General features: G+C 45.0%; 1 protein-coding gene across 5 annotated transcripts in view; it reads right to left on the reverse strand.

Moving 5' to 3' along the window:
- The window catches only part of MAPKAPK5 (MAPK activated protein kinase 5), a 51,236-nt gene extending 27,881 nt beyond the window's left edge, over positions 1–23,355 (reverse strand). For all 5 annotated transcript variants that reach the window (XR_005010491.1, XR_005010493.1, XR_005010492.1 and 2 more), the window contains exons 1-7: positions 23,257–23,355; positions 6,228–6,301; positions 5,428–5,503; positions 4,182–4,279; positions 2,753–2,861; positions 913–1,002; positions 40–135 (exon numbers count right to left, since the gene is read on the reverse strand). Coding sequence is in view for 2 of the 5 variants with exons in the window: in XM_036760666.1 (XP_036616561.1) it covers positions 40–135; positions 913–1,002; positions 2,753–2,861; positions 4,182–4,279; positions 5,428–5,503; positions 6,228–6,301; positions 23,257–23,292 (579 nt within the window). In the remaining 3 variants the exon portion in view is untranslated. The remainder of the gene's footprint in view (positions 1–39; positions 136–912; positions 1,003–2,752; positions 2,862–4,181; positions 4,280–5,427; positions 5,504–6,227; positions 6,302–23,256) is intronic.
- Positions 23,356–25,632: the final 2,277 nt, after the last annotated feature.

Here is a 25,632-nt window from a genome sequence, read left to right on the forward strand (position 1 = left end):
TACAAAAATGCCTCTGGGACAGGAAAAGCTTATCCTTACCTGAGGTGCTACGTAGTAAGGGGTGAATTGTGGCGTCATCAAGTCCCCTTGGTCAATTTTGGCAAATCCAAAGTCACACAACTTAACTGGAGCATCCTAAAATGAGGCAAGTGGGACATATCACTTGAAAGTTCTGCCTTGTGTTGGATATCAGATCTGTGAATGACACCCAAATGAATGCCTGAGGTAAGCAGGGTCTGGGGGGAGCAGTTCGCCTTACTAATGCAGATTGAGAAAAGTCTTTACTCCCATATACTAACTATAACTGTCCCAACCAGGAAAAGAAACAATGGAAAAGTAGGCCTGAAAGCAAATGTTTCCCAATCTTAGTGGCCTATTAATTGTAATAGAAGATTCAATCCCTGACTATTCCAGAAAAAGACTGACAGTTAAGGGCAAAGAGCTTAATGCTACTCTTAACACTTGTCATAAGACTTAGAAAAACTTAGAGGGAAACCTATGCCAGTAGAACAAGTATATAGCAATGAACAGGGTCAAAATATTGGTTTTATGAGGTGCTAACAAACCCAAGATTTCAATTCAAGGCCAAGCAACAGCATACACCATATACTGATAGGACGTATTACTTCTACCTTCTTCCCTTCCCCCGGCTGGAATCAAGCCTGACTGTGGTCCTGGGCTCCCAGCAACTGGCCTCTCTTTCAGGCCAAATATAGCTATGGGAGTCAATGCTGAGCACACAAGGTTTCTGAGGCCCAGACCTTCAGTGATATATGTGGGTGCTGGCTTTGGTACTCCCTGAAGACTCCTGGCCTAAGCCCTCCCTGCCCTCTCCCCCCTGGATTTGGCCCATGCAGCCTGAGCCGGGGTTGGAAGAATAACTTAAAATTGCCAGAAAGCTGGGCTTCTCACCAAAGAGTTATCCTTGAAGAGCAGATTCTCAGGCTTGAGGTCTCTGTGTGCAATGTTTAGTGAGTGACAGTGCTGCAAAGCCAAAGCTATCTGGAAAAGGGCACAATAAATCAACTGAAATTCAGGAGCAAGAACTGGCTGCATTCCTCTTGCTTAGTTAAACCTCGGAGGAAAATGGTCACAATTAGCCTTTTCCCCAAAATGCAGTGGAGACATTTTCAAACAGATGACACTTTTGGAGAAACCCGAAGCAGAGTACGTGAAAGAGCAATCCCACCGAACGAAACCAAGGACTCAGAGTGCGCGGCAAGCCCCCAGGACGCCCACAGCGGCAAGCCGGGCAGGCCTGGGCTCTCTGACAGGACAAGCGGAAAGGCAGCACCTGCAGGGCATGTTTCTTTAGAAACGCAAGGCTTGCTTTCTTCAGTCGTGTCCTTTTCAGTCCCAGTCGAGGTCCAGAGCAAACAGAGACGTTATCGTGGGAGGGCATCAGCAGCCCCAGAGTCCACTGCAATGGAAGCTTTACAAAGAACTTTCCTCACAACACCCCTGCGAGGCAGCTCAAGGAAGTACTCTTACTACTAGTTTTCAGATGAGGAAACTGAGTCTCAGGGAGGTGAAGTGACCTGAGCATGGCTGCCTACATTCAGAGGCAGGATTCGCACCTAGTCCCCTGTTCTTCCCACTACACATACTGACTTTCCTAAACCTAGACAATAATAAACAACAGAACTGAGTTCAGAAGCCAGTCACATTCTGTGATCTTCAACTTCAGGTTCTGACTTTGAAGGAAAAAAAAATCTGAAGCCGTCCAGCTGAATTTTTCCATTTGGTTTTCCTCCTAGCTGATGCTAAATGTTGAAAAGTTGTTTGTATATGTGGGTTTGGGGCAGGAGATTGGGTTCTGTTGTCTTCAAGATAACCACAGGGCACTCTTTATTCCAAAAGAAATTTTAATGTAAGATATGTTATGCTAACAGAGAGATGATTTTTAAAAGATACTCAAAGCCTGAGGATAGCATTTCCCCGTTATTCCAGAAATAACATTCTTCGCTGCTGCTCCACAGCATCATGGAAAATCTGGCAGCACTTTCTACTTAGAACTATTTGTGCTGCGGGAAATGATTTCTTCTCCCCTCAGCCGGCCTGAAAACACAACCTCTGAGACTTAGCTTTTCACCTTCTCAAGAGGCTTATTCTCCAGCTGGAGTTCATGAGGTAAATCATCTCTATGACAACCAAACATGAGGTCACAAAGAGGAAGAATACCACCTTCGATAGAGACAGGCAGGATCAGGGGAAATTCAGAGAAACAGAAATCTTGTAAATACTGAGAGACCGAAGAAGAAAGAGAAAGGAAGACCATACACACTCACGCTCATACACACTCTCCCCACCACCCTTAGTATTTTTACAAGCACGACTGCCTTAGAATATAACCCAATAGCACACAGTGCGCTAGGCGTTATCAGCAGCGTTTTAACCCAGCAGCCAAGTAACAGCACGTAAGAGATTCCCTATCTCAAGAGCAAGACACCCATGGGTGTCTATACACAGTATCATCCTCCGTCATGAGCAGAATAACTAAAGTCACGGTGTAGACTTCAGGGAACAGCAATGTCAAAGTGGCAATCCCTGGAGTCCAGGGGACCCCCAAAAGGCACCAGATCACAAAGGTCCCCTCTCTCCTGTCCAGATGGCTTTTCCGATCACATAACAAAGCAGGCAATGAGAGCATCAGATCAAACAAAGCTTTCCTCAGGGCTTCATTGTCTCCCCCCCAATGAAATTGTTCTTGCCCCACGTTTGCAGTTGGGTGGCTATGCAGGGGTTCACTTGCCTGCTTTGTTACTTGGCTGGCTTGCTTCTCTGTAAAGTGCCGGTGCTGGCTGATTCTGTGAAATAGCTCTCCCCCTTCCATCATCTCCATTACAATTAGGAGTCGAGCCCTGTTTGAAAGCATTTGATTTTTGTTAAAGTGAAAAAAAAAAAACAACTCAAACATCAAGTTGTTGACCTAATGATGCACATTTCACACTTGGAAAGTGCCACCTTTTTATCCATTTTTAAATACTGCTGGTTCAATTCCAAGCTGTCTCTCTCCCCTTCCCCTGGTTCTACCAACCAGACCCTATGATGCCACACAAAGTTAGGCCAGCTAAGACACAGTCTAAGGAACTAGAATGGAAGCAACTTATTTGTTTTTAAGTCACTGAAGACCTTTCTATGTCTTCAACAGACTCTTAACTTCATTAGGATTTAAGATGGGGGAAGATCTTGTAACCATAGTTCTTAATAAATATTCCATGGTATTTAGGTGGGATCCCAAGATCCAAAGTTCTAGTGCCTGGAGATACATCAGAGGCCACCTCATCCAACACTCGTTTTACTGATGAAGAAACTAAGGTTGACATAAGCAGATTAAGTGACTTGCCCAAAGTCACAGAACTAGTAAGCATCAGGGAAACCTGAACCCAGATTCACTGAATTCAGAAGTGATGTGAACCTCTGTACCACAGCATAATAATGAAAAGCACTGTCACTGTCCTCCACTCCTCGCCCCACCCCACACCAATGTGCTTTTAGGGGCATATGACGGTAATATTACTGATTCTGTATCACTAAGATCTGTTCATCTCTTTTTCACCTAGTTCCCAATGTAACCCACAACATGTTTATGCAAAACGAGGTTACAGATAGATATGATCTGTGGTCATGGAACAAAGGCCTGGTGGGAAACAGACCTACTGCAATCCTGTCTTCACTGGTACCAAACCACTGAGCTACCCAACCACAGAGATCATCTCCCATGAAAAACAAGATTCAACCAGAAACTGCCTTGTCCCGCTGGAGCTACTAAAGCAAAGAGTCAGACATTCTCCCCAAAAGTTCCCAAGAAGACTCCCATTTTGGCCACCTCTTCTTAATATGAAGGCTTCATATCTAAATGTTGCTGGCTTCCAAAAGCTTTCACCAATAATGCTTCCCTATCAAATAGGACCATCTGGTTTATGATCTATATTTAATACAGCAGGCCCATGTCATTCTTTATTTTCAAAGTAAAGCAGTGTTGCTTGTTACACATGGTGAGAAAGTCGATTTGTGCTGGACAACACGAGACACTGACTTTACAAAAAGTGGAAATTTATGCCAACTTCCATCCTAGTACCTGGGTTTTTTATGGCCAGGTCAACTTGCAAGATTTTGCCTTAAACACCACTGAGCTGAGAAATGGAAAGTGAGAGTTCCATCTTTCCCAAGCATCTTACCTTGGGCTGGACTCATGAGGAAACTGCACACTGTTAGCGTATACTTCGATAATCTGCACAATATTTGGGTGTGTTGCACACATCATGTGCAGACGTACCTTAAAGAGAAAAGAGGAGAGGTTACCATGCAGGGGGTTTTTGAGAATGCTTTCCTACAAACTTCCAGGGTCCTGGGCCATGCAAAGAGTCCAGGGAAATGAGGAGGGAGTATGTTCCCATAAAAAAAACAACCCAACCTTTGGGACTAACGAAAGGGTTTTTTCTGAATAAAAAGAGAAGACTGAGTCTTAAAGGAAATCCTCTAACAATACAATCTGAAGCTAGAGTTGAAAGGGAATGCAAAAGAAATCTCCCCTGGCAGTCATTACGGCAAGGCTGAGGCTGACAACTGCAGGGTCAAAGGTCCCAGTAACTCTTTTAGTGCTACGTCCATGAACCAAGTCCCCACATTGATGGACTTTGTACCTTACTGGCTAATGGAAAAATGAAATGAATAGTGACGATCAGCCTTGGGCAAAGCCTTACTTTGTTCAATAGTCAAAGGTTTCTTATGCAAGAGATTTCTGTGCATGCAATCTTTGGCATGCTGGAGTAGTCCAAGCAATAAGGGAAAAAAAAGACACTCAGGGCCCGTGAAATTGGCTTCACAACCATGTGTAGAGCTGATTTCAACCCTCCTGAGAAGCCAAATACACACTGTTGATGTCATCCCCGCTAAAGTATCACTTTCAGGAGTTCTGTGTCCTCTGTTCACTGCTGCTCTGGCTTCTCCCACGAATCCCCTGCCCCCACTCACGCACAGAACTATGAGTTCATCCATCCCCAGCCTCCAAACCCCATTTCTAAGAGAGCAGACAATGCAGCCAGTATGAACTCTTCAGAGATCAAGGACCATACAGATTCAAAGAAGGTTGAGGGGCTGTTCTCAAGAGTCGTGACCAAAAGGAAACATGTGCCTGTCGTATGCTAGTTGGTATTACGTCAACAACACCTCCAAGAGAAGTTTAAATTACAAGCTGAAGAAGGAAGAACAGTGGTGAAACACCAGACATGATATTCCAACCCAAGCTTTCTCTGAGTCAAAATTCTCTTCTGTGTGTTTGTGTCATTTTAGAAAGGCAAAATGCCAAATATTTGGCCACCTTAAAGGTAATAAAGGAAGAAAGAAAACTGTTTCTACAAAGGAAAATGGAAGAAAGAAAGAAGGAAGGAAAGAAAGAAAGAGAAAGACAAACATGGATCATACCTCATTCCGAGCTTTTGGACGATCAAGAAGAATTTTCAGTGCAAATCGTTCTTGGGTAGATTTTTTCACACAGACCCTGTTATGGGGGAAAGGGGTGTGGTAAGAGATCACAAAGATCTGCATATAAATTATATAAACATTCCCAAGCCATTAACCTCCCCTAAAAGGCCTGGCCAAACAATTCTTCCCCATCTAGGTGAACACAGAATGGACCAGCACCTGTAGAAGGAGGTCTGCGTAAAGCCAGTGGCACTGTGACCAGGGCTTGTTTGAGGGCAACGTTCGGTTCTAGTTCCCATATAACACTTTCACAGTGGAAGCTGCAGGCATACCAGCGACTCTTTTGGCTAAAGCTCTGCAAACGTGGCTCCATAAACTTAACTCCTCATACCACCGCTCTAAAGCTACGTCACATTTGAGTGAAATACAGAAACACTGGAATTTATTTTTATTTCTAAATTACCAAAAAAAATCTTTTAAACAGTTGTACTGTCATTCTACATGGTAATTCTAAGTTATTTTCAAATCCAGCTGTACACTGGTTCATATGGGACATCTGACTCCAAAAACATTCCCAACATCCCTTATCAGGGCAGTGTTGCCACATTTCTTGCATGGCAAAATTGTTATGTACTATGTTAATATAATCGCTGCAAGTAACATATCAACAAAGAATCTGTCACAAAATGATTTGTATCATCCAAAAAAAACTGGAGGAGTAGAAAGACAATACCTGAGTTAAAATCAATCTTCTGGCATCCATTTCTAAAGCAGACATTCAAATATATAGAGTTTCTTACCTAACTGGACCACTAATTCCAGCTCCCAATTTCTGAGTCCAATTAATATTGTATTCCTCTAAAATGGAGGTCTCCTATTAAAATAAAAAGGGGGAGAGAGGGTGGAGGAAACAAAGAATTAGTCCCTCAATTAAGATTCAGAATCTCCTAGGCCTCACACAGAATCTTACACATGATACATATTTGATCAAACAAATGCTTGCTGAATAAATTAATTCAGCTGGGATCACAGAGATGCCCCTTTCGCTTAACGTCTCAGTTAAAAAGGAACTACGACATCTCTGGCAGTATCTTGATGTATGAGGTTAATTACTGAAAATTTAGTCACCTTGTTTGGGATAGGGTTTACACCCAAAAAAGTAAGAAGAACTAAGACAAAAGGCTTTTCTACAAAGCTCATGTAAGCATGCAAAATGATGATAATGACAATAAATAATAACTTTTGTTTAGATACATTTTTTTCAAAATAACTTCAATAATTGCTGTAAGTCACTACTGAAAACAAGTCTGAGGGACCACCTTATACCCATCAGATTGGCTAACATAACAAAAAAGGAAAATGACCAACGTTGGAGGAGATGTGGAAAAACTGGGACATTAATGCACTGCTGGTGGAGTTGTGAACTGATCCAAGCATTCTGGAGAGCAATTGCAAAAAACTGTGCATACTCTTTGACCCAGCAATAGCACTACTAGGTCTATATCCCAAAGAGATTGAAAAAAAAAAGGGCAAAGGACCTACACATACTAAAACATTCATAGCAGCTCTTTTTGTGGTGGCAAAGAGTTGGAAATTGAGGTAATGGCTGAATCAATTGTGGTCTATGATTGTGATGGGAATACTATTGTATGATGAGAAATGATGAGCAGGATGCTTTCAGAAAAAGCTGGAAAGATTCACATAAACTGATGCAAAGTGAAGTGAACAGAACCAGAACATTGTCTAGAGTAACAGTAATGTTATATGATGACCAACTGTGAATGACTTAGCTATTCTCAGGAAAGCAACGATCTAAGACAATTCCGAAGGATTTATGATGAAAAATGCTATCCACTCTGATGGAGTCTGAATGCAGAGCAAAGCATACTTGTTTTACTTTGTTTTTCTTGGAAGTTTTTTTAGTGGGGGGGAGGGGAATCTGCATTTTCTTTTGCTAATATGGAAATATGTTTTGCATAACTACAAGTATAACATATATTACATTGCCTGCCTTCTCACAATGAGGAGGGAGGGGAAGGAGGGAGAGAATTTGGAGCTCAAATTTTTAAAAAATTAATGTTCAAAGCTGTTTTTACATGTAATTGGGATTTTTTAATAATTCAACAACTTAGTTATAAAACTGCTAACAGGGGTTCTTAAAGTGGGAGTTAGTGAACTCTTTTATTAATATTTTGATATCTGCATTTCAATAATTGGTTTCCTTTGTAATCCTATGTATTTTATTTTACACTTTAAAAAATTCTGAGGGGTCCAGGGGCTTCACCAGACTGCCAAAGTCAGTCGGTCATCCAATTTTTATTAGATGTCCACGGGCACTATGCTAAGTGCTGGGTATACAAAGAAAGGCAAAAGGCAGTCCCTGTTCTTAAGGAGCTCACAGTCTAATATGGAAGACAACAAGCAAAAAACAATGTACAAACAAGATAGAATCAGGATCAAGCAGAGATAATCAACAGAGAAGGCACTAGCATTAAGAGGCATCAGAGAAAGGCTTCTTGTAGAAGATGAGATTTTAGCTGGGATTTGGATGAAGCCAGGGAAGTCAGGAGATGGAGATGAGGAGGGAGTGAATTCCAAGCCTTGGGAAAAGCCAGTGAAAATGTTCAGAGTCCAGACTACATGGGGGTACATATGGTGTAAGAAGCCTGGAAAGGTAGGAAGGGGATAGGTTATGGAGAAATTTGAACCCTAAAGGATGTTATATTGGATCCTGGAGGTATGAAGCCATTAGAGTTTATTGAATAGGGATTTTATACAGTCAGTCAAGAATGGACTGGATTGGTGAGACACTTGAGGCAGGGAGACCAACCAGATGGTTATTACAATAGCCAAACATGAGGCTTTAAGTGCCTAGATCAAGAGAGTTGCAGAAGAGACAGGAGGGCATAAGTGAGAGATATTACAAAGGTAGAATCAACAGAACTTGGCAAAAGACTGGATTTGGGAGGTGAGAGAGAGAGGAGTAACAGATGACACCCGGCTTGCAAGCCTAGATGATGAGAAGGATGACAGTGTCCACTACAGTTGAAAAGTGATGAAGGAAGACTTGGGAGAAAAGATAGTGACTTCAGCTTTGGACGTGTTGAATTTAAGATGGCTATAGGGCATTCACTCCAAGTTGTAGAAGAGGGAGGAGATGGGAGGACAGGAAAATTAGAGTTGGTTAAGCAGATCTGGAAGTGATCATTGGAAATTTTGAAGAGAGTCTCTGTTGAATAACGAAGAAGCAGGACTGCAGAGTTAAGAAAGTGAGAGGAGAGAAAGTGGAGGCATTGAATTCATGGGTCCTTGATTTAAAACAAAACAAAAAAACAAGTTAAGAACCCATGGAATAACCTGTTCCTGGAAATTTAAGAAACAAGAGTCTATCAAATAATACCACATAAAAGAAAGTAAAGTGAAGAAGAGAGAAACATGCCACTAACCAAAATAAATAAGTCAGATAAGAAAGTTCAAATAAAAGTCTTAGTGCTAACTAAAAACAAGCATCTTCTAAATCCTGGACAGCACTACTCTGATTAAAAGGCTTATGTTGTTATCAGTCATCAAAGTCTTCTTGGCCCAGAATCATGCCTTGCAGTCGACCAAAGAATGATACAGAAATACTCCCCAATATCTGTCAAAACCAAGGTGAGATCAAAAAACTGTTCATTCATTTTTAACAAATATTTACTAAGTACATACTATGTGCTGTCAGGGGATATGCAGAGAAAGTCTCTGACTTCAAGTTGTTTTCATTGTACTGGGAGACAGGTCACCTAAGAAGATGATGAGTAAATAAAGATAATTTAAGGCAAGTGAAAGCACAGCACTAGCAGCTGGAGAGATTAGGAAAGGTCTTTTGTAGATGGCACCTAAGCTGAGCCTTGAAGGAAGCTAGAGATTCCAAGAGGTCAGTGAGGAGAGAAAGCACTTTACCCACAAATATAAGGCTAAAACTAAACAAATTCCCCCAACTGATAAATGGGTAAAGGATATGAACAAGAAGTTTTCAGGGGAAGAAATCGAAGCTATCAATCACCATGTGAAAAAATGCTCCTAATCACTAATGATTAGAAAATGCGAATCTGAGCACTCTGCAGTTCTACCTCATGACTCCTCAGGTTGGCAAAGTTGGCGGAAAGGGGAAATGACAAATGCTGAGGGGCTGAGGAAAAACAGGTACGTTACTGCACTCATGATGGAGCTATGAAATATCCCAGCCATTGTGGAAGGCAATCTGAAACTCTGCCTAGAAAGTTACCAACCTGTGCGTCGCTTTGACCCAGCAAAAGATCAAAGTAAAAGACTCGTATGTGCAAAAATGCGGTATACATTACCGATAATGATAACATAATGCTTTCTAATGACGATGACAATGATACAATAGCACTTTCAGACTTGTAAAGCACTGTCCATATGTTATCTCATTTGATTCCCATTAACAACCCTGGGAGGTAAGCACCATTATGATCCTCATTTTACAGAGGAGGATACTGAGGCTGAGAGATGTAAAGCTATTTGCCCAGAGTCCCATAGCTCATGTCTGGACTGGATTTGAACTCAGGTTTTTCTGCTTCCAGGTCCAGCCCTCTTACCCACTGCACCTGGAGCTGCCTTTGACATATTATAAAGACAACTTTGAATGTCTTAGGAACTGTAATCATTGCAACAAACAACCACCAGTCTGGAGGATGAATGATGAAGCCAGCTCCCCACTTCCTGACAGAGAGGTCATGGGCTCAGGACACACACTGAGACATCTTTGGGGGGCATGCACACTGCAGGGATGTGTTTTGCTTTGACTATGCATATTTGTAAGAAGTTCTGCTTTTTTCCCCCTTTTTCAAAGGGGGCCAAAAGTGGAAGGGGGGAAGGTAGACTGTTGCTAACCAAAAATCTAATAATTTTCAAAAAAGGAATTAAATAGACTCCTTTTGGAGAATCGTTTGAAAAGTGTAACACTATACTTGTATGTACAGGTAAAAGCAACTGCTCCTCCTCCAGGCCTTCCCAAATCTCCAATCTCCTCCCTTCATTTTCTCAAATACCTTTCCTCTGATAAGTAGTACAGCTTTATTAATACTTCCATGAATACTGTCCACGCTGAAGACAAGTGTGAATCCTAGCACACCAAATCAACATCCTAACATTAGACTGATTATGAGTGACATGTTTACTCACAAAACCCAAAGCCAGAAGGGAAAGTGGGAAGGGAGAGGTAAAGGAATCTTACTAGGAAGGAAGCCCATCGACAAGCAATCACCGAACACCTACTACATGCCAGGTAATGGGCATAGAGACATACATGAAATGGGCCTTACACTCAAGTATCTTACATTCTACTAAAGGAGACATGAATAAAGATATACACAAGAAGCAGAGTAAATCAATCAAGAGGCATTTACTAAGCAGGAAATGCCCAGGAGATCACAGTCTAATAGGGGAGACAAAATCTACATTGGCTCAGTAGATAAGCACTAAATCTGAATTCATGAAACTGTGAGTTCAAAGCCAGTTTCTGCCATTCATTAGCTATGTGACCCTGGGAAAGTCACTTCACCTTATCTGCCTGTTTCCTCATCTGTAAAATGGGGCTAATAAAAGCACTGAGCTCCCTGGGTTGTTGTAATAAGGAGAGGAGAGGGAAAGGAGAGATGAATGATAGACAGACAGATAGACACACAGACAGATATTAAGCACCTGGCTAACCTTAAAGCACTAAACAAACGCTAGCTACTTTAGTAATAGCTAATTTGAGATGAAGGGCACTAACAGTGCTGGTGATCAAGAAAGACCTTACATACAAGAGTGTGCTTAAGCCGTGTCTTGAAGGAAGACGGAGATTCTGAGGCAGAGGTGAGGAAGGAGTGCATGCCAGACCCAGAGAGCAGTGATCACAAAAGCAGCTTCTGGATATGTTGATGTGTATTGCTGAACTGGCCACTGTGGGGACCAGGAAAAGTCTCTTGTAGAAGATGGCCTTTGAGTGGCATCTTAAAGGCAGCTTGAAAGCATTCCAGGTCTGGGGGTTGGTGAGAGCAAAGGCATGGATCATCTTGGGAGAGGAACAGCAAGTAAGCCAGTATGGCTGGACTGTAGTGAGCAGGAAGGGGAGCAATGTGTCTGAGGGCTGAAAAGGTAGGAAAGGGCCAGGCTGTTCAGAGCTCTAAATATCACACAAAGGAGCGTGTATTTGATGCCAGAAATGAACAGGGAGCCACTAGTGAGTTACAAGAGGAAACCTAGCCCTTGGGAAAATCACCTTGGGAGGTTATCTGGACAATGATCTGGGTGGGGAAGAGATCTGAGGCAAGAAGCCAATGAGAAGGGTAGCTCAGGTGGGAGAAGACAGGGACCAGAACTAGAAAGGTGGCTGCGTGAGAGCAGAGAAGGGCATTTATCTGAGAGATGCTGGGAAGGCAAAACCGATAAGATCTGGCAAATGAGAGGATATAAGGAATGAGAAAGAAGCAAGAATAGCAACAGGGCTGGTTGACAATCTGGATGCCAGGTGGTGCCCTCAACAGCGAAAGGGAAGTTCAGAAAAGGACTATCGGAGGTGAAGTCTGGTTGACATATGGCTCTGAAATGCCTGTTAGACAGGCAGCCAGCTGCAGAGGGAGGCCTAGATCTCAAGGAAGAAACCAGAGCTGCATGTACAGATTTCATCACCATGAGCACAGAAGTGAGATCATGGAAAGAGAAGAGAAGAGTGTCCAGGACAGAACTTCGGGGAATACCCACAGTCAGTCAGTAGTTTTCCAATTCAATAACCATTTATTAAGCACATACAACATGCTTAATAATGTAAGTGCTAGGCACTGGGGATACAAACAAGAAAAAGAGAAGTCAGTCCTTGCCCTCAAGGAGCTTACTGTCTAATGGGGGAAGTGACTCAAAAGGGAAGCTGGAAAGGGGTGGGGGGCCCCAGGAGGTGGCTGGCACAGGGCATCTTGGTCTGGGGAGCTGGCACCAAGTGAAGGGCTGATGAAAAGTGAGGGAGCTGGCAGCTCCAAATGCTGCCTTCTAGAAAGGAAAGCTCTGGGAGGAGGCTGGGGCTCTGTCCCCTCCAATCCAAGGAGAGAGGAGGCTGAGGGAGGTCGGAAGGAGTTGTGTATTCAAGGCTGAGGTAACAGTACCGTGAGAAGATTTTTTGCAAGAAGATCTGGCAAGGGAGAATGAGAGAGGTGGTCAGGTAGGCCAAGACCCAAGAGACAGCAGTGTCTCAAAAACCCAGAGGAACAAGAACCCAAGAGAACGGGGTCAAGTGTCAATGCTGCAGAGAAGGCAAGAAGGGTGAGAACTGAAAGAAGGCCGTCCTGTTGGCAGAGGGGAGCTGCGCTGAACGAGGAGGCTGGCCGACAGCTCACAGAGGGCTTAGGAGAGGAAGGACAGTGAGAAAGGGCACAGCACACTTCGAGGGGATTTGTTTTCTCCTCCAGAGGAGGCTAGGTGGCATAGAAGGTGGGACCTGGAGGTCAATCTTAACTCAGACATTTACTAGCTTTGTGACCTTGGGCAAATCCCTTAACTTCTGTCTTAAATTCAGCTTCATCTATCCTCAGCCCAGGACTGCTGCGAGGATCACATGCAGAGCATTTTGCAAACCTTACAGTGCTATATAAATGCCAGCTGTTATCACTACTATCATCATCATGGTCTTCACCACCATTACTGTGGTATTTATCTGGAGAGAGAAGATATACAGGCCAAAAGGGATGGAGAAGGTAGGACCGAGGGAGGTTTTATTTTATTTTTTTTTTAAGGATAACAGAGACATGGGCATGTCTGTAGGCAGAAGGGAAGGACTGGGTAGACAGGGAAAGACTGAAGATAAGAGAGAGGGCAAAAATACTGGCAGAGGAAACTGCTGGAAAAGCCCAGAAAGGAAGGGACTGAAGGACTTTGTAGGAGAGCTGGTCTTGGTAAGGAGAAGGGCCATTTCATCAGAGATTAAAGGAGGAGATAATAGGGGATGATGGTAGGAGGATATGACATAGATGACCTCGATTGTTTTCAATCTTGAAGTTCTCAGCTGAGAGTGGGGGGAGGAGGCTTGAGAAAAGATGAGGAACTTTAGCACAGGCAGTGGGGTGAGTGGGATACAAGATTGATTAGGAATAGAAGAACCACCTCGCTGCAGTGAGTGCCCGATTTGATAATTGATTTGTAGTGGAGCCAATCAGCCCAGCTCTGTGTGCTGGAGGTCTAGGTCATGCAGGGCTGCGGTTTGGTAAGGCAGGGCAGCCAAATGAGACGAGCGGTCAAGATTAGAAGATAGTCTAGAGCTGAACTGCTGAGGTGACCCTGGCAGTCAAGACTGAACAGGGAGCGCCATACGGAGCTAGCAGAGTATTGAGAGGTGGAGGAACTGGAAATCACGGGAGGATGATGAACAGCTTTAGGGGATAGAAGGCAGAGGTTATACAGAATATGAAAAATGGAATTTTGGAACACTTGTGGGAGATAACAAGACTAAGAGTATGACCATCCCTGTGTGTAGCTGAGGTAGAGTAGCGGAGGTCATGGACACTGAGTAGATTGAGGACCTTGGATGTTGGGGTCTTTGAGGGAACATGAACACATAGTTGAAATCCTCTTCAAGGGGACAAGGACCAAAGTTAGGGTGGAAAAAAAGACTGTAAACAGTAGTACTAAGTTTACCAAGGAAAACATAAATGGTTGAACCTGCTGTGAAAGTCCTTAGACGCCAAAAAGAAATCTGCATTTGGTCCAGCAGGTAGTATGGAGCCACTAGATCTTCTTGCCTACAGGAGCAACACTGATCAATCAACAAGGCCCTATTTTATTTCAATTTGATTTCTGTATCTGTGAAATAGAAAGCGAAATGGCATTCCCTGAGCTCAAGGAGCTTACTTTTTGCTGAGGGAGAAAACGGGCAAAACTCAGTACATACAAAATGAACATAAGTTGATTTGTTAGGGAAGAATGAGCTGAAGAGATCAAGAAAGTTCTGATGAAGAAAAAAAGGGGCACTCTAGTTTAATTTTGAAGGAAATGAAGGACTGAGAGGCAGAAGTCTGAAGGGATTACATTCTAGGCACAGGGGACAGCATGTACCCAAAGCATGAAAATGAGAGCCAGCGCATCCTGTGTGAGGAACAAGATGACCAGTGTGACTGGGCTGGAGATCTGTGAAGGGAAGTGACATTAACATAAATCTTGAGAAGGTTGGGGTCAGCTTGGGAAGAGGATTCCAGTGCCAAACAGAGGAATTGCATTTGACCCCTCCAGGCTGTCCTTGACTTCTTGTATTCAAGCTACTGCCAAATCTTGTCACTTCTATCTCCATGACATCTCTCACTTGTGTCCTTCTTGCCACTCACAGCCAATACCCTATTTTAAGCCTCGATCTTTCATCCAGACTCTCCATACTTCCTGACTGACATCCCTGCCTCAAGTCTTTCCTACACTGCCAACACGGATTTTCCTAAAGCAGAAGTCTGAACATTTCCACCACGCTGCCTTTGTCACCATTCCCAACACATCGCACTATCTCCCATACGTATGCCTCTGCACTGGCTGTCCTTCTCACCTGCAACACAGTCCTTCCTCACCTCTGTCTCTCATATTCCCTCAATAATAACAGCTAACAAAAATAGTTAGCATTAACACGACAATTTAAGGTCTGCAAAGCTCTTTGCAAACATCATCTCATTACATCCTCACAAGTCTGGAAAGCAGGTGTCAACATCCTCATTTAAGAGATGGGGAGACTAAGGCAGCCAGGTTAATGGTCACCCAGTTGGTAGATGTCTGAGCTAGATTTGAACTGGGTATTCTTGACTCTCCACTCTATCCCCTCTGCCTCTTGGATGACATTTTTCCTGGTCCCCTCAGATGCTATGCCGTCCCTCCCCTCCAGTTTACCTCAATGGGTATATCAACATATATGTTTGTAGGTATGTGCATACTGTCACATTCTAGCTCCATGTGTGAGCTCCCTGAGTAGGGGCTATTTCATTCCAGCTTTTGTATCCCCAGCATCTAACACAGTGCCTAGCACATAGCAGTCATTTAATAACTACTTGACTGACTAGCCATAGAGATAATAGGCAGGCAGTCGAAGGAGTGCGTGGCTTGAGGGAGGGACATGATCAGAAGTGTTTCAGGAATGTCATTTTTTCAGCTTTGTGCAGGACTGATTGGGGTGGGGAGAGATTTGAAGCAAGAACCCTAAGTAGGAGGCAACTGCACCCATCCAGGTGGGAGGTGATAAGGGCCTGAATACAAGCAATGGCCATTTGGGGAGAGAGATGGGGACAAACATGAGGGAGGGACACTCCTCCCATACAGAAGTGAAAGGAAAGTCTATCTCTGTATGGCAAAACACATGGCAACAATTTGGCAGTTTACTGGATTGGGGGGGGGGGGCGCCCACAAGGGCAAGGAAGCTGAGAATGGCTCCAGGTCACCTTAGGTGATGGAAGGATGGCCGTGCCCTAGACAAAAATAAGAACATTCCAAAGGAGTGAAAGTTGGGGGGAGAAGATGAGAGCACCTGACTAAAATACGAAGTAGATCATTTCCCTGGAGATCTTTACCATACAGTTCCTAGCATCTCTGCCTTTGGTGGCCCTGAGCGACTATTTCTTAAGCATTTATTTAATCGACTCCCATGTGCCAGGTACTTCAGTTTTTTCTTCTTTTCTCAAATTTTATCATATATTTTGTTTTTAAATCACCTGCATCTCCCAATATATCCTCCCTCTCCTCCTGCCCCTCCCCTTCCCAGAGGGCCATAGTAACAAAGAATTTTTTAAAAAGAAAAACAATTTAGCCAAACTAACCAACGTACTGAAAAAGCCTGACATTACATGCAGTGTTCCACACCCACAATCCTTGGCCTCTGAACACCGTATCTCTTCTCTGTGACCTCACTTAGTCATTACACTCTGGCCACACTCCATCTCAATTACTGGGCTGTAGCTAGTTTTGCATTGTTACAATCACCGTGTATATTATTCTCTAGATTCTAATTATTTCACTTTGCATCAGTTCATATGGCTTCCCAGGCTTCTCTAGAGTTGGATTCATCATTTGTCCCACAATCTGCTTAGGCTTTCCCCCATTCACTGACATCTACTTTGTTTCTAATTCTTCAATATTACAAAAAGTTGCTCTAAATATTTTGGTGTATATGGGGTCTTTCTTTTTAATCAGTGACCTCCCCAAGGTATATGCCTAGCAGTGGAATTTCTGGGGAAAAGGGCATGAACATTTTAAATCACTTTCTTCACATAATTCCAAATTGCTTTCCAGAATGGTTAGTTCCAACTCACAACCCCACCAAAAATGCAGTAGTGTGTCCACCTTTCCACAACACCTCTCTCCCTTTTTTTTGTCCTCTTTGCCAACTTGCTCAGTATAAAGTAAACCTCTTGGTTGTTTTTAATTACATTTCTCTTGTTAGTGACTTGGGGCATCATTTCATATAGTTGTTCAGAATTTAAAATTCTTCTGGTAAGGATTATTGCTTCATATCCTATGACTACTCTATCAGAGAAAGGCTTTGGGCCATATAGCCTGGTTAGTCACCTATCTATCTTAGATGTCAGATCCTTACCAGCACTGTTTAATATAAAGCTCGTTTCCCAGCTGACACTTCCTTTCTTATCTCAGCTGCATTCATTTCAATTTCATGTATTAGAAATTATCATTTTACTTCTGTAATCAACTCTCTCATACCTTTATTGGTTAATAATTCTCCCCCTAGCCCACAGTTGTGAATGATTCTGGCTCTGGTTTTCTTCTCACTTTATGATCATTAACATATCTGTTGTATACCAATTTTGAGTTTACTATGGCATACGATCTACCTAGATGCTTCTTAAAACAAATACTCTGATGGGTCTTTGCTCTCACTGACACAATAATACTCTTCCAACCCATCAAAACCTGCCTAAGTCATTTAGCTCTCAATTATGTCTATAAAGGCTCCCCAGGGGAATCCTCCTTCTCCACTCCTCCCCCTACAGCATTCACTCCATAAACTGACAGTGGGACAATCACATGAGCTCAGTTCTGGGCCGTTGTACGCTGTTACCACAATTTCTACACTAAATTCAACACCAATATGGAAAACCCCACACTCCAGCTCCAACAATGGTGAGGACAACCAAGTCGTTTAAGGAGGGGTCAAGGTGCAACGATCTCAAATAGACTAGGTCAAGCCTCCTGAGCTGATTTCAAAGCTGATCAATTCAAACACATAATGTTCTAATTTTAAAATATTTATTGAGCACCTACTAGGTATAAAACAGAATGCTAGGAAATGTGGAAGAATAAATGTGTAAACCTGAGTACTATAAAAGTTTACCATCTAGTAAAGGCACTGGTATGGAATCAAGTATTATTAAGGCAGAACAGGACAAAGGTTACGTGGATAATGTGAAGAACTAAAAGAATTCAGAGGAAAGACAGATGAGAAATACAAGATTCTCTCCACCAGAGTGCAAGTGAACAGGCACTTATTATTAAGTACCTACTACGTGCCAAGTACTGTGCTACCGCCTTCTCATCTTCTTTTCTCCAGGCTAGCCTCACCCAGTCCTTTCAAGCTCCTTCAGCCCTCCAAGAGTACTCAGACAGCACGCCCAAGGCCCTTCTATCATGTTATCACTGCAAAGGCCAACATGGTCCAGTGAACAAAGTTCCGGATTTGGACTCCTATGCCCTGAGTTCAAAGTCCACCTCTGCTACACATTTATCTATTACCTGTATAACCTCTCTTAAGGTCTCATGGTATCAGCTTTGAGAGGCCCCTCAAAGATGATCGACTCCAAATCATCTCCGTGCACAAACTCTCATTTGGAAAGAGCCAAAAAGTGGTCATCCAGCCCTGCTCGAGGACACCCAGTACCTCCCATGGCAGCCCAGGCTACTACTGGGCAGTTCTAATTGTTTGGGTAATTTCAGCTGATGTCAAGACTAAGTACGCCTTGGCCTGTTATACCTACTGCTCCTACTTCTGCTCTCTGGCACTAAGCAGAACAAGTCCTTTTCCCTAGAAGACAGTTGCTGGGTCTTCCAGTCCTTTCACTCCAGGGCAAACAGCCCTACTCATCATGTGGCATAATCTCAAGGCCTTTCCCGCTACTACTTGTCCTTTTCTTGAGGGTCTCCAGTTCATCTCCATACTTTCTAAACTGTGGCCCCTCAGCCTAAACAGCACCGATGCTGCCAACACCACAAACAAATGAATACACCAAGACGTCACAAACCAAAGTTTTATAGGAATGATGCTAACTCTTTTCCCAAAGAGCCGAAAACTGGGAATTGATGGTTATTGCAAGAGATTTCCATCAGATACTCTTAACACATTTCTATAGAGTTTTAAAGTTTACACAAAAAAGTGAGCTAAGTAATGCAGGCAGCCTCATTCCTATTTCACTAATGAGAAAAACAGAGGCTCACAAAGATGTGACCTGACTGCTTCACAGAGCCAGTCAGGGTCAAACGTGGGTCTTCAGGCTTCAAGGCCTGTGCTAGCTTGTGCCGTGCTGCCTCTGAGAAGGGGCTGAACACATGCAAGGCAATGCCTAACAAACAACTCTATTTTGCATCAACAAATTGTATGTAACTATTAATAAGTTGTTAATCAAGAAAAGCTACAAAACATGGAGATTAGAAAATTAATTTGGGCTGTGCTCAAAAAAAAGGTCAATTTTCCCGAGGTGAAAATACTGACTTTCTAAACTACATGTCCTATTTCCATACCTAAAAAATATAGGCTATGAGGCTTTTAAGTGTACATGCAATTTTTCCCCTTGGGTCATCTTCACAATAGCATATAATTCAGTCATCCATCTAAAAAAATTTTCCAATCCCCAAAGAAGGAGAGTCAGATACAACAAAGCAGAAAATAAATTTTAAACCTTAATGTTTTTTAAAGGCATAGGTCTTCCTTAGCTTCCTTGAAAAGCTGGCACTCCTACTACACTGAGTAAACTCCAGTACATATCATTTAAAAGAGGTGACATGGCCTAGTAGATAAAAAGCCAGCCTGAAAACCTGAGTTCAAGTTCTGCCTTTTACCCATATTGGTAATGTAAGTAACCCTGGCCAACCACTGAACCTTCTCCCCACCCCAGGCTGGGAGTCTAAGACTCCAAGGTGCAGAGGTGTTGACCTACACTCGTAATGGGAGTCTCCTCACCCCTGGGCTGCCTGTAACAATGAAGTCCTTGGCCTGAACCTTATGTCATTACCTATAAAATACATTAAAACTGAACTGACACAAGTACTGAACTGGTCACTGGAAGCTGCCCTTCCAGGGTTCACACACAGAAGGAAATCTAACCTACCAAAGGAAGCCTGTGCCAGGGAAACACCTAAAGAGGAATGAAATAAGTATCAAAAACTTCGGTTTCCAAGATGTCAGGAAATAATGCTGCACGTCAGACTTTGCACCCAAAGTGGCACGACAGCTTCTAGCTTGCCTCTGCTTTGCACAATTAAGCCTTCATATTTCCTAGACACATGTCCATCAAAGTAACTTTCAGACATGTCAAGAACAATTTGGCTTGTTTCATTTTAAAAGGAAAAAAATCCATTCCCAAGCATTTAAGTACTTCCTGAGTGCCAGGCACCATGCTAAGCACTGAAGAGTCAAGGAAAAAGAAGTCAAAACAGGAAGAAAAAAATAGGCTTTAGAAAACTCAATTTATTATAGACTCTTTGAAAATCCCATTTATTTGTCTCTCCCCTAGTAAAGGAAGCAGTAAGTCAGCAAGCACTCTTAGTTCTTTTTAAACAAATTGAAGCTCACCAGGGGAACCGGCAGAGGTTTGGAGGTCAGACCAGGAACTTTGGGAAGCAGTTTTCAGAAGCACATTTCCTATGTCACAAGGGAAATCCTATTACTATGGCCATTCATTTTCCAGATGAAGCTCAGAGCTGTGCAGGGAATGGCCTAGCTCACACTGCTAGGACATCAGCATAAGCAAGAACTGAAGTCCCGATTCTGGACTCCAAGGTGGGTGCTCAAATTCACCCCTCCCACTGCTTCTGCTCTGCAGAGCAGGATTCCCTTTGGAGAGCAATGCTCCAAAGTATCCCAAACCATCAAAACACAGCCAAAATGCTCCCTAAAATCCCCAAAGTAAATGCCCTCCCTGGGACCCACTACCAGACACATGCATATGGTTTCAAGAGAAATAAGCCACAGTCATTCAGGACACATCCCTACCTGGTCTAATCACTAGTCGTGTAAGAACCTGAAATTTTAGCCCATCATTCATAGATTCATCCATCACATCTTTTTCAAGGAAAGGGTTTGTTGTCATTACACTAGCAGAAGGGGGAAAAAGAAGAGCCAAAGTAGGAACGGGAGGCAGGAGACCTAGAGAATGTTACTCCCTCCAGACAGTACCAGATGCTGGGGTGAAGAGGGAAAAAGAAGGGGGACCTTGTGGAAGATGAAGGGATGGGGGGGAGGTTTGCTAGGGGCAGAAGTTGTGGGTAGAGGACAGAGGCCTCTGAACTAAGCCTCAGAAATCCTAGGTCTAAATCCCATCTCTGCCCTGAATTAGTCTGGGACCACAGCCAGGATGGCCTTCAGCTTCCACATCGATGAAGATGGATTACTAACAACTACCCTAAGTGTGTTGGAGTGGAAAGTCCTGAGATTCCAAGCTCAGCTCTGCTCCTTGCTACCTGCTGGGACTTTGGGGGAATTACTTAACCCCCTGAAGCCTGAATCCTTCTAAGCCCTTCCACTCCAAATAAACTTTGGGCAAACATCTTGCCTACTTGATGCCTCAGTTTATCCATCTACAAAATCAGAGCCTTGAACTAGATGGTCTCTAAGACCCTTTCCAGTTTTAAATTCTATGATGCTGCAACCTCCCAGAGCGGTGGTGGGGAAGGCAGATTTGTAAACCAGAAATATAACAGTCTACACAGGAGAGTTATACGCCCATGCTCAGCCATAAGCAGGAGAAAGGAGGCAAGGGCTGAGGTGTGGTGTTGAGTAGGAGGCCAGAGAGATGAATGGGAGTCAAGGGGATACAGGGGAAATGGCACTAAATGTGGAGTAGAAGACTTAAGCCCTCGTAAGTCTTGGTTCTCTTGCTTACTACCTTTGTTTCCTCAGATAAATTCGTTCCTGGGTAAGGGCCTTAATTTCCTCAGGTGTCAAAAGAAGACTAGAAGATCTCTAAGTGCCACCGAAATCTATTCCCACTTAAACCCAACCCCGTGTGATAAGGAAGGCCTTCCAAGTGCTATCCCCATTTGACAGATAAGGAAACTCCCACAGGTGTTATTAGAAGCTGTCTTCCTGATACCAAGTCCAGTGCTACACCCACTAACACCAAAGCCTTACATAGTTAGATAAAACACACACCAGGACCATCTCAGGAAGGGGAAAAAAAAGGGATCTGGACCCAAACCTTTCTAATCCAAGGTCAGCACCCTGGCCCTGATGCTCAAGTCCTAGTGAGCCTTCTGGATGGTCAACCTGACCAACAGTCTTCTTCTAGGGAAGCTGGAAGAAACTGAGGTTATCTTTCTAGGCCTCCTTCTCCTTCCACAGAGATGGTAAAAAGTAATGTTAGCTGACATTTACTTGCAAGTTTGAAAACACTTGGTGCCTACTATGTGCATAACCCCTGGGCCTAGGTTTCTTGGGGGGGAGGTGGGGATGATGCTAAGGGAGGTCCTTTCTTTCCAGCTCTGGAGTTATGGAGCTGTGAGGGCCCTTACACATTAGTTTCCTAAAGGAACACAATCTCATGGGAGCCTCACAACAACCCTATGATGTAGGTACTAACATTATCCCCATTTCACAGAGGAGGAAACTGAGTCTCAGGGAGGATACAGCGACTCCCTCGAGGTTACACAGCTAGTCAATGTCAGGGGGAAGATGACACCAGGTCCTCTGGTGCTAACCCTGGCTCCCTCTTTGCTACAAGTGACATGCATCCCTCAGTTCACATGTGTCTCACCAGCCTGTCACCCGTCCTACATGCCTCCCAAGCCCCTCGAATTTCAGAGGGGTAAACTGAGGCTCAGGGAGATTAAGGGGCTGTGTGATCTGGGGGTCACCCCCCCACCTAGCCAATTAAAACCCTTCTTAAGCCTTGGGCCTGAGGAATCCCATCAAAGCTCTTCTCCTCAATCACTTCCTTTGAGCCACTGGTCAGTCTCTGGAGGATACTCCAGTTAGCAGCAGCAGCTGCATCTCCATTTCACAAAAAGAGGAAACTGAGGCCCCACAGCCAGTTAATATTAACAGCTGACTCTAACAGCCGGACCTGGGGCCAGGAAAACCCAAGTTCAAATCCGACCTCAGACATTGGCCGTGAGACCATGGACCAAGTCTGCCTGCCTCAGTCTCCCAATCTGTAAAATGGAAATTATAACACCTAATCCCTAGGATGGTTTGCGAGGATCCAATGGGATAATATTTGTAAAGGCTCACTGGGATATCTAAACGACAGCTATCTTCATCATCCTCTTCACCATCATCATCGTCGCAGCTGCGGACACTGACCTGTTCCCAACATCTCATTTGAACTTCACAACGAGACAGGTACTAGTACTATTAGTGACTCACCGTGGCGCCCCAAACTAGCCGAATGTCGGAAGGACAACGTCGGTCGGTAAATGAGAACTTATTAGGCGCCTACACTATGCCAAGCCAGACCCTTGCATCTCTCCCCAGCTCCTTCTCCTCGGGGGCTGGCACCGGCCTCGCCCGTGGAAGTTGGCGAGAGCCCGAGGCGGGCGCGGAGGCTCTGGAGGGGGTGAGGAGGCGCCCCCTCCTCCCTTCCCGGGGTGGGGGGCACTCCCCCCGCCTACCTTGATGCTCTTCTCCATCTCCGTGTCCGCGGACATGCTCCTCGGCGCGGTCCCCGCAGCTCGGACGCGGCGCGGGCGGCCCCGGCCCCCGGGAGGCGACGGAGGGCTCGGGGGCCGCGGGGCCGGGGGAGCCGGGGGTCCCGGGGGCGCTAGGCCGGCGGCGGGCGAGGGGCCCCCTCGAGGCTGCTGCTGCGGCTGCTGCTGCTGCTGCTGCTGCCGCCGGCGCCGCGGCCTCCCCGCCTCATCCCCGGGCTCCGGGGGCGGAGCGAGGAGAGGGGCCGAGGCCCCGCCGCCGCCCGCCCCGCCGCCACCGCCCGCGCCGCCGCCGCCGCCGCCGCCGCCGCCGCTCAGACCCGCCGCAGCCGCCAGCTCCCGCCGCGGAGCCGCCGCCGCCGCCGGGGACGCCGCCGCCACCGCCGCCGCCGCGATCCCGCTCCGGCTCGGGCTCCCGCTCCTGCTCCCGATCCCGCCGCCGCCGCCGCCGTCGCCTCAGCGCCAGACATCGCCGGGACACCCGCGCTGGGCCGCCCCGCCACCTGCCCGACCGCCGCCCCCGGCCCGCCGCCCCCAGCCCGCGCCGGGCGACCGCCCGCCGACGCCTCGAGCCCGCCGACGCCCGCCGCCCCGGCGCCGGAATTTTGCGAGCCCGCCCCGAGCCGGGGAGACTCCGAGCAGGCGCCCCCGGGACCCGCCCGGCTGCGCGACACCGGCACGAGAGGCCCCCGCCTCGCTTCAGCCTCCGCCCTCCCGGCGGGCTGCCTGGGGTCCTTCGGCAGCTGCGGTCTCCGCGATGATGACGTCACTAGAAACCCGGAGTGGGCGGGGAGAGAGGCGGGGCAGGGGGCGGGGCAACCCTGAACTTGGCAGAGAATGTTCTGAGAGCCTGGAATGCGCACGTGTGAGCCACGTGGGCCGCTGTTCCTAAGGTAGTGGAGACAGACCAGAGCTAAAAAGGACAGGCTATCCCTCATTTTACAGAAGAGGAAACTGAGGCCCAAGGAGTGACCAGCCCAAGGTCACACAATAACAGAGAGAGGATCCAGAAGGAACCTCAGAAACCATCTGACCCAATCACCAGTCATTTTACAAAGGAGGAGATTGAAGCCAAGGGAAATTAAGGGATTATGGAAGGGACCTCAAAAACCATCCAGACCAACCCCTTCATTTTACCAAACAAAAAAAAGAAAGAAAAGAAGAAAAGGGGGAAACAGGAAGTCCTTGGGAGGCCTCTGATTTGTCAAAGCTCACACAGTACCAAAGACAAGATTCAAAAGATCATATCGAGAGTCAACAAGCATTTATTAAACACCTACTGTGTTCTAGGCTCTTTGCTAAATCCTGGGGTTACAGAGAAAGACAAGATTGGTCCCTCCCTGAGGAATTCACATTCTAATGGAGGACAGACCATATAGACAGCTAGGTACAAACGAGATATGTACAGGATAAGTGGATAATAGACAGAGGGAAGGCATTAGCACTTAGAGGGACAAGGAATGGTTTTGTTCAAAAGTTGGGGTTTTAGCTGAGACTTGAAGGAAACCAGAAAGAAGGAAGGAGAGTGTTCCAGGCATGAGAAGCAGCCAAGTGAAAATGCCTGGATGTGGGAGTCCAGGGTACCTTCAACATAGAGAATATGGAGAAAGAAGACTGGAAAGGCAGGAGTGAGGAAGGTTATAAAGGGCTTTACAAGCCAAACAGAGGGTTTTATATTTAATCCCAGAGGTAAGAGACCAACCCTCCTCATTTTTCAAAAGAGGTAACTCAGATTTGAGGGGGGCTAAGTGACTTGGCTCAGGTCAGACGGCAGCAGAAACAAGATTCAAAATGTAGCTCTAGGGAAGAAAGAGAAAAATCAGATTATTCTAGACCAACCTCCTCATTTTGCAGATGAAGACAACAAAGATGAGGAAAATTAAGGGGCAGTTAGGTGGCATGTTTGATAGAGTACCAGCCATGGAGTCAGGGGGACCTGAGTTCAAATCCGACCTCAGACACTTACTAGCTGGGTGACCCTAGGCAAGTCATTTCACCCCAATTGCCTCCAAAAAAAAAGTTAAATGATTTACTAAATGGCAGAAGTAGGGGTCCAAACCAACTTTATTATACATACATACATACATATATATGTATAAAATATATACATATACATACATATATATCATCTATTTTAAAATTGTCAGACATAAGAGCTTAGAAGTCATCTGTCCTCAGTTGTTTTGTTTTGTTTTGTTTTGTTTTTTTACAGAGATGGAAACTGAGAGAATGGGAGGAATTTATTCAAGGTAATTTGGCAAGTTAGTGGTGTAAACCCTGTCCCAAAGCGCATTGGTATGGGACTCTCCTTGTTGGTAGAGATGAAGGATCTGCCCCAGTGTG

The sequence above is a fragment of the Trichosurus vulpecula genome, chromosome 1 (genome assembly GCF_011100635.1).
Source record: "Trichosurus vulpecula isolate mTriVul1 chromosome 1, mTriVul1.pri, whole genome shotgun sequence".
Lineage (NCBI taxonomy): Eukaryota > Metazoa > Chordata > Mammalia > Diprotodontia > Phalangeridae > Trichosurus > Trichosurus vulpecula.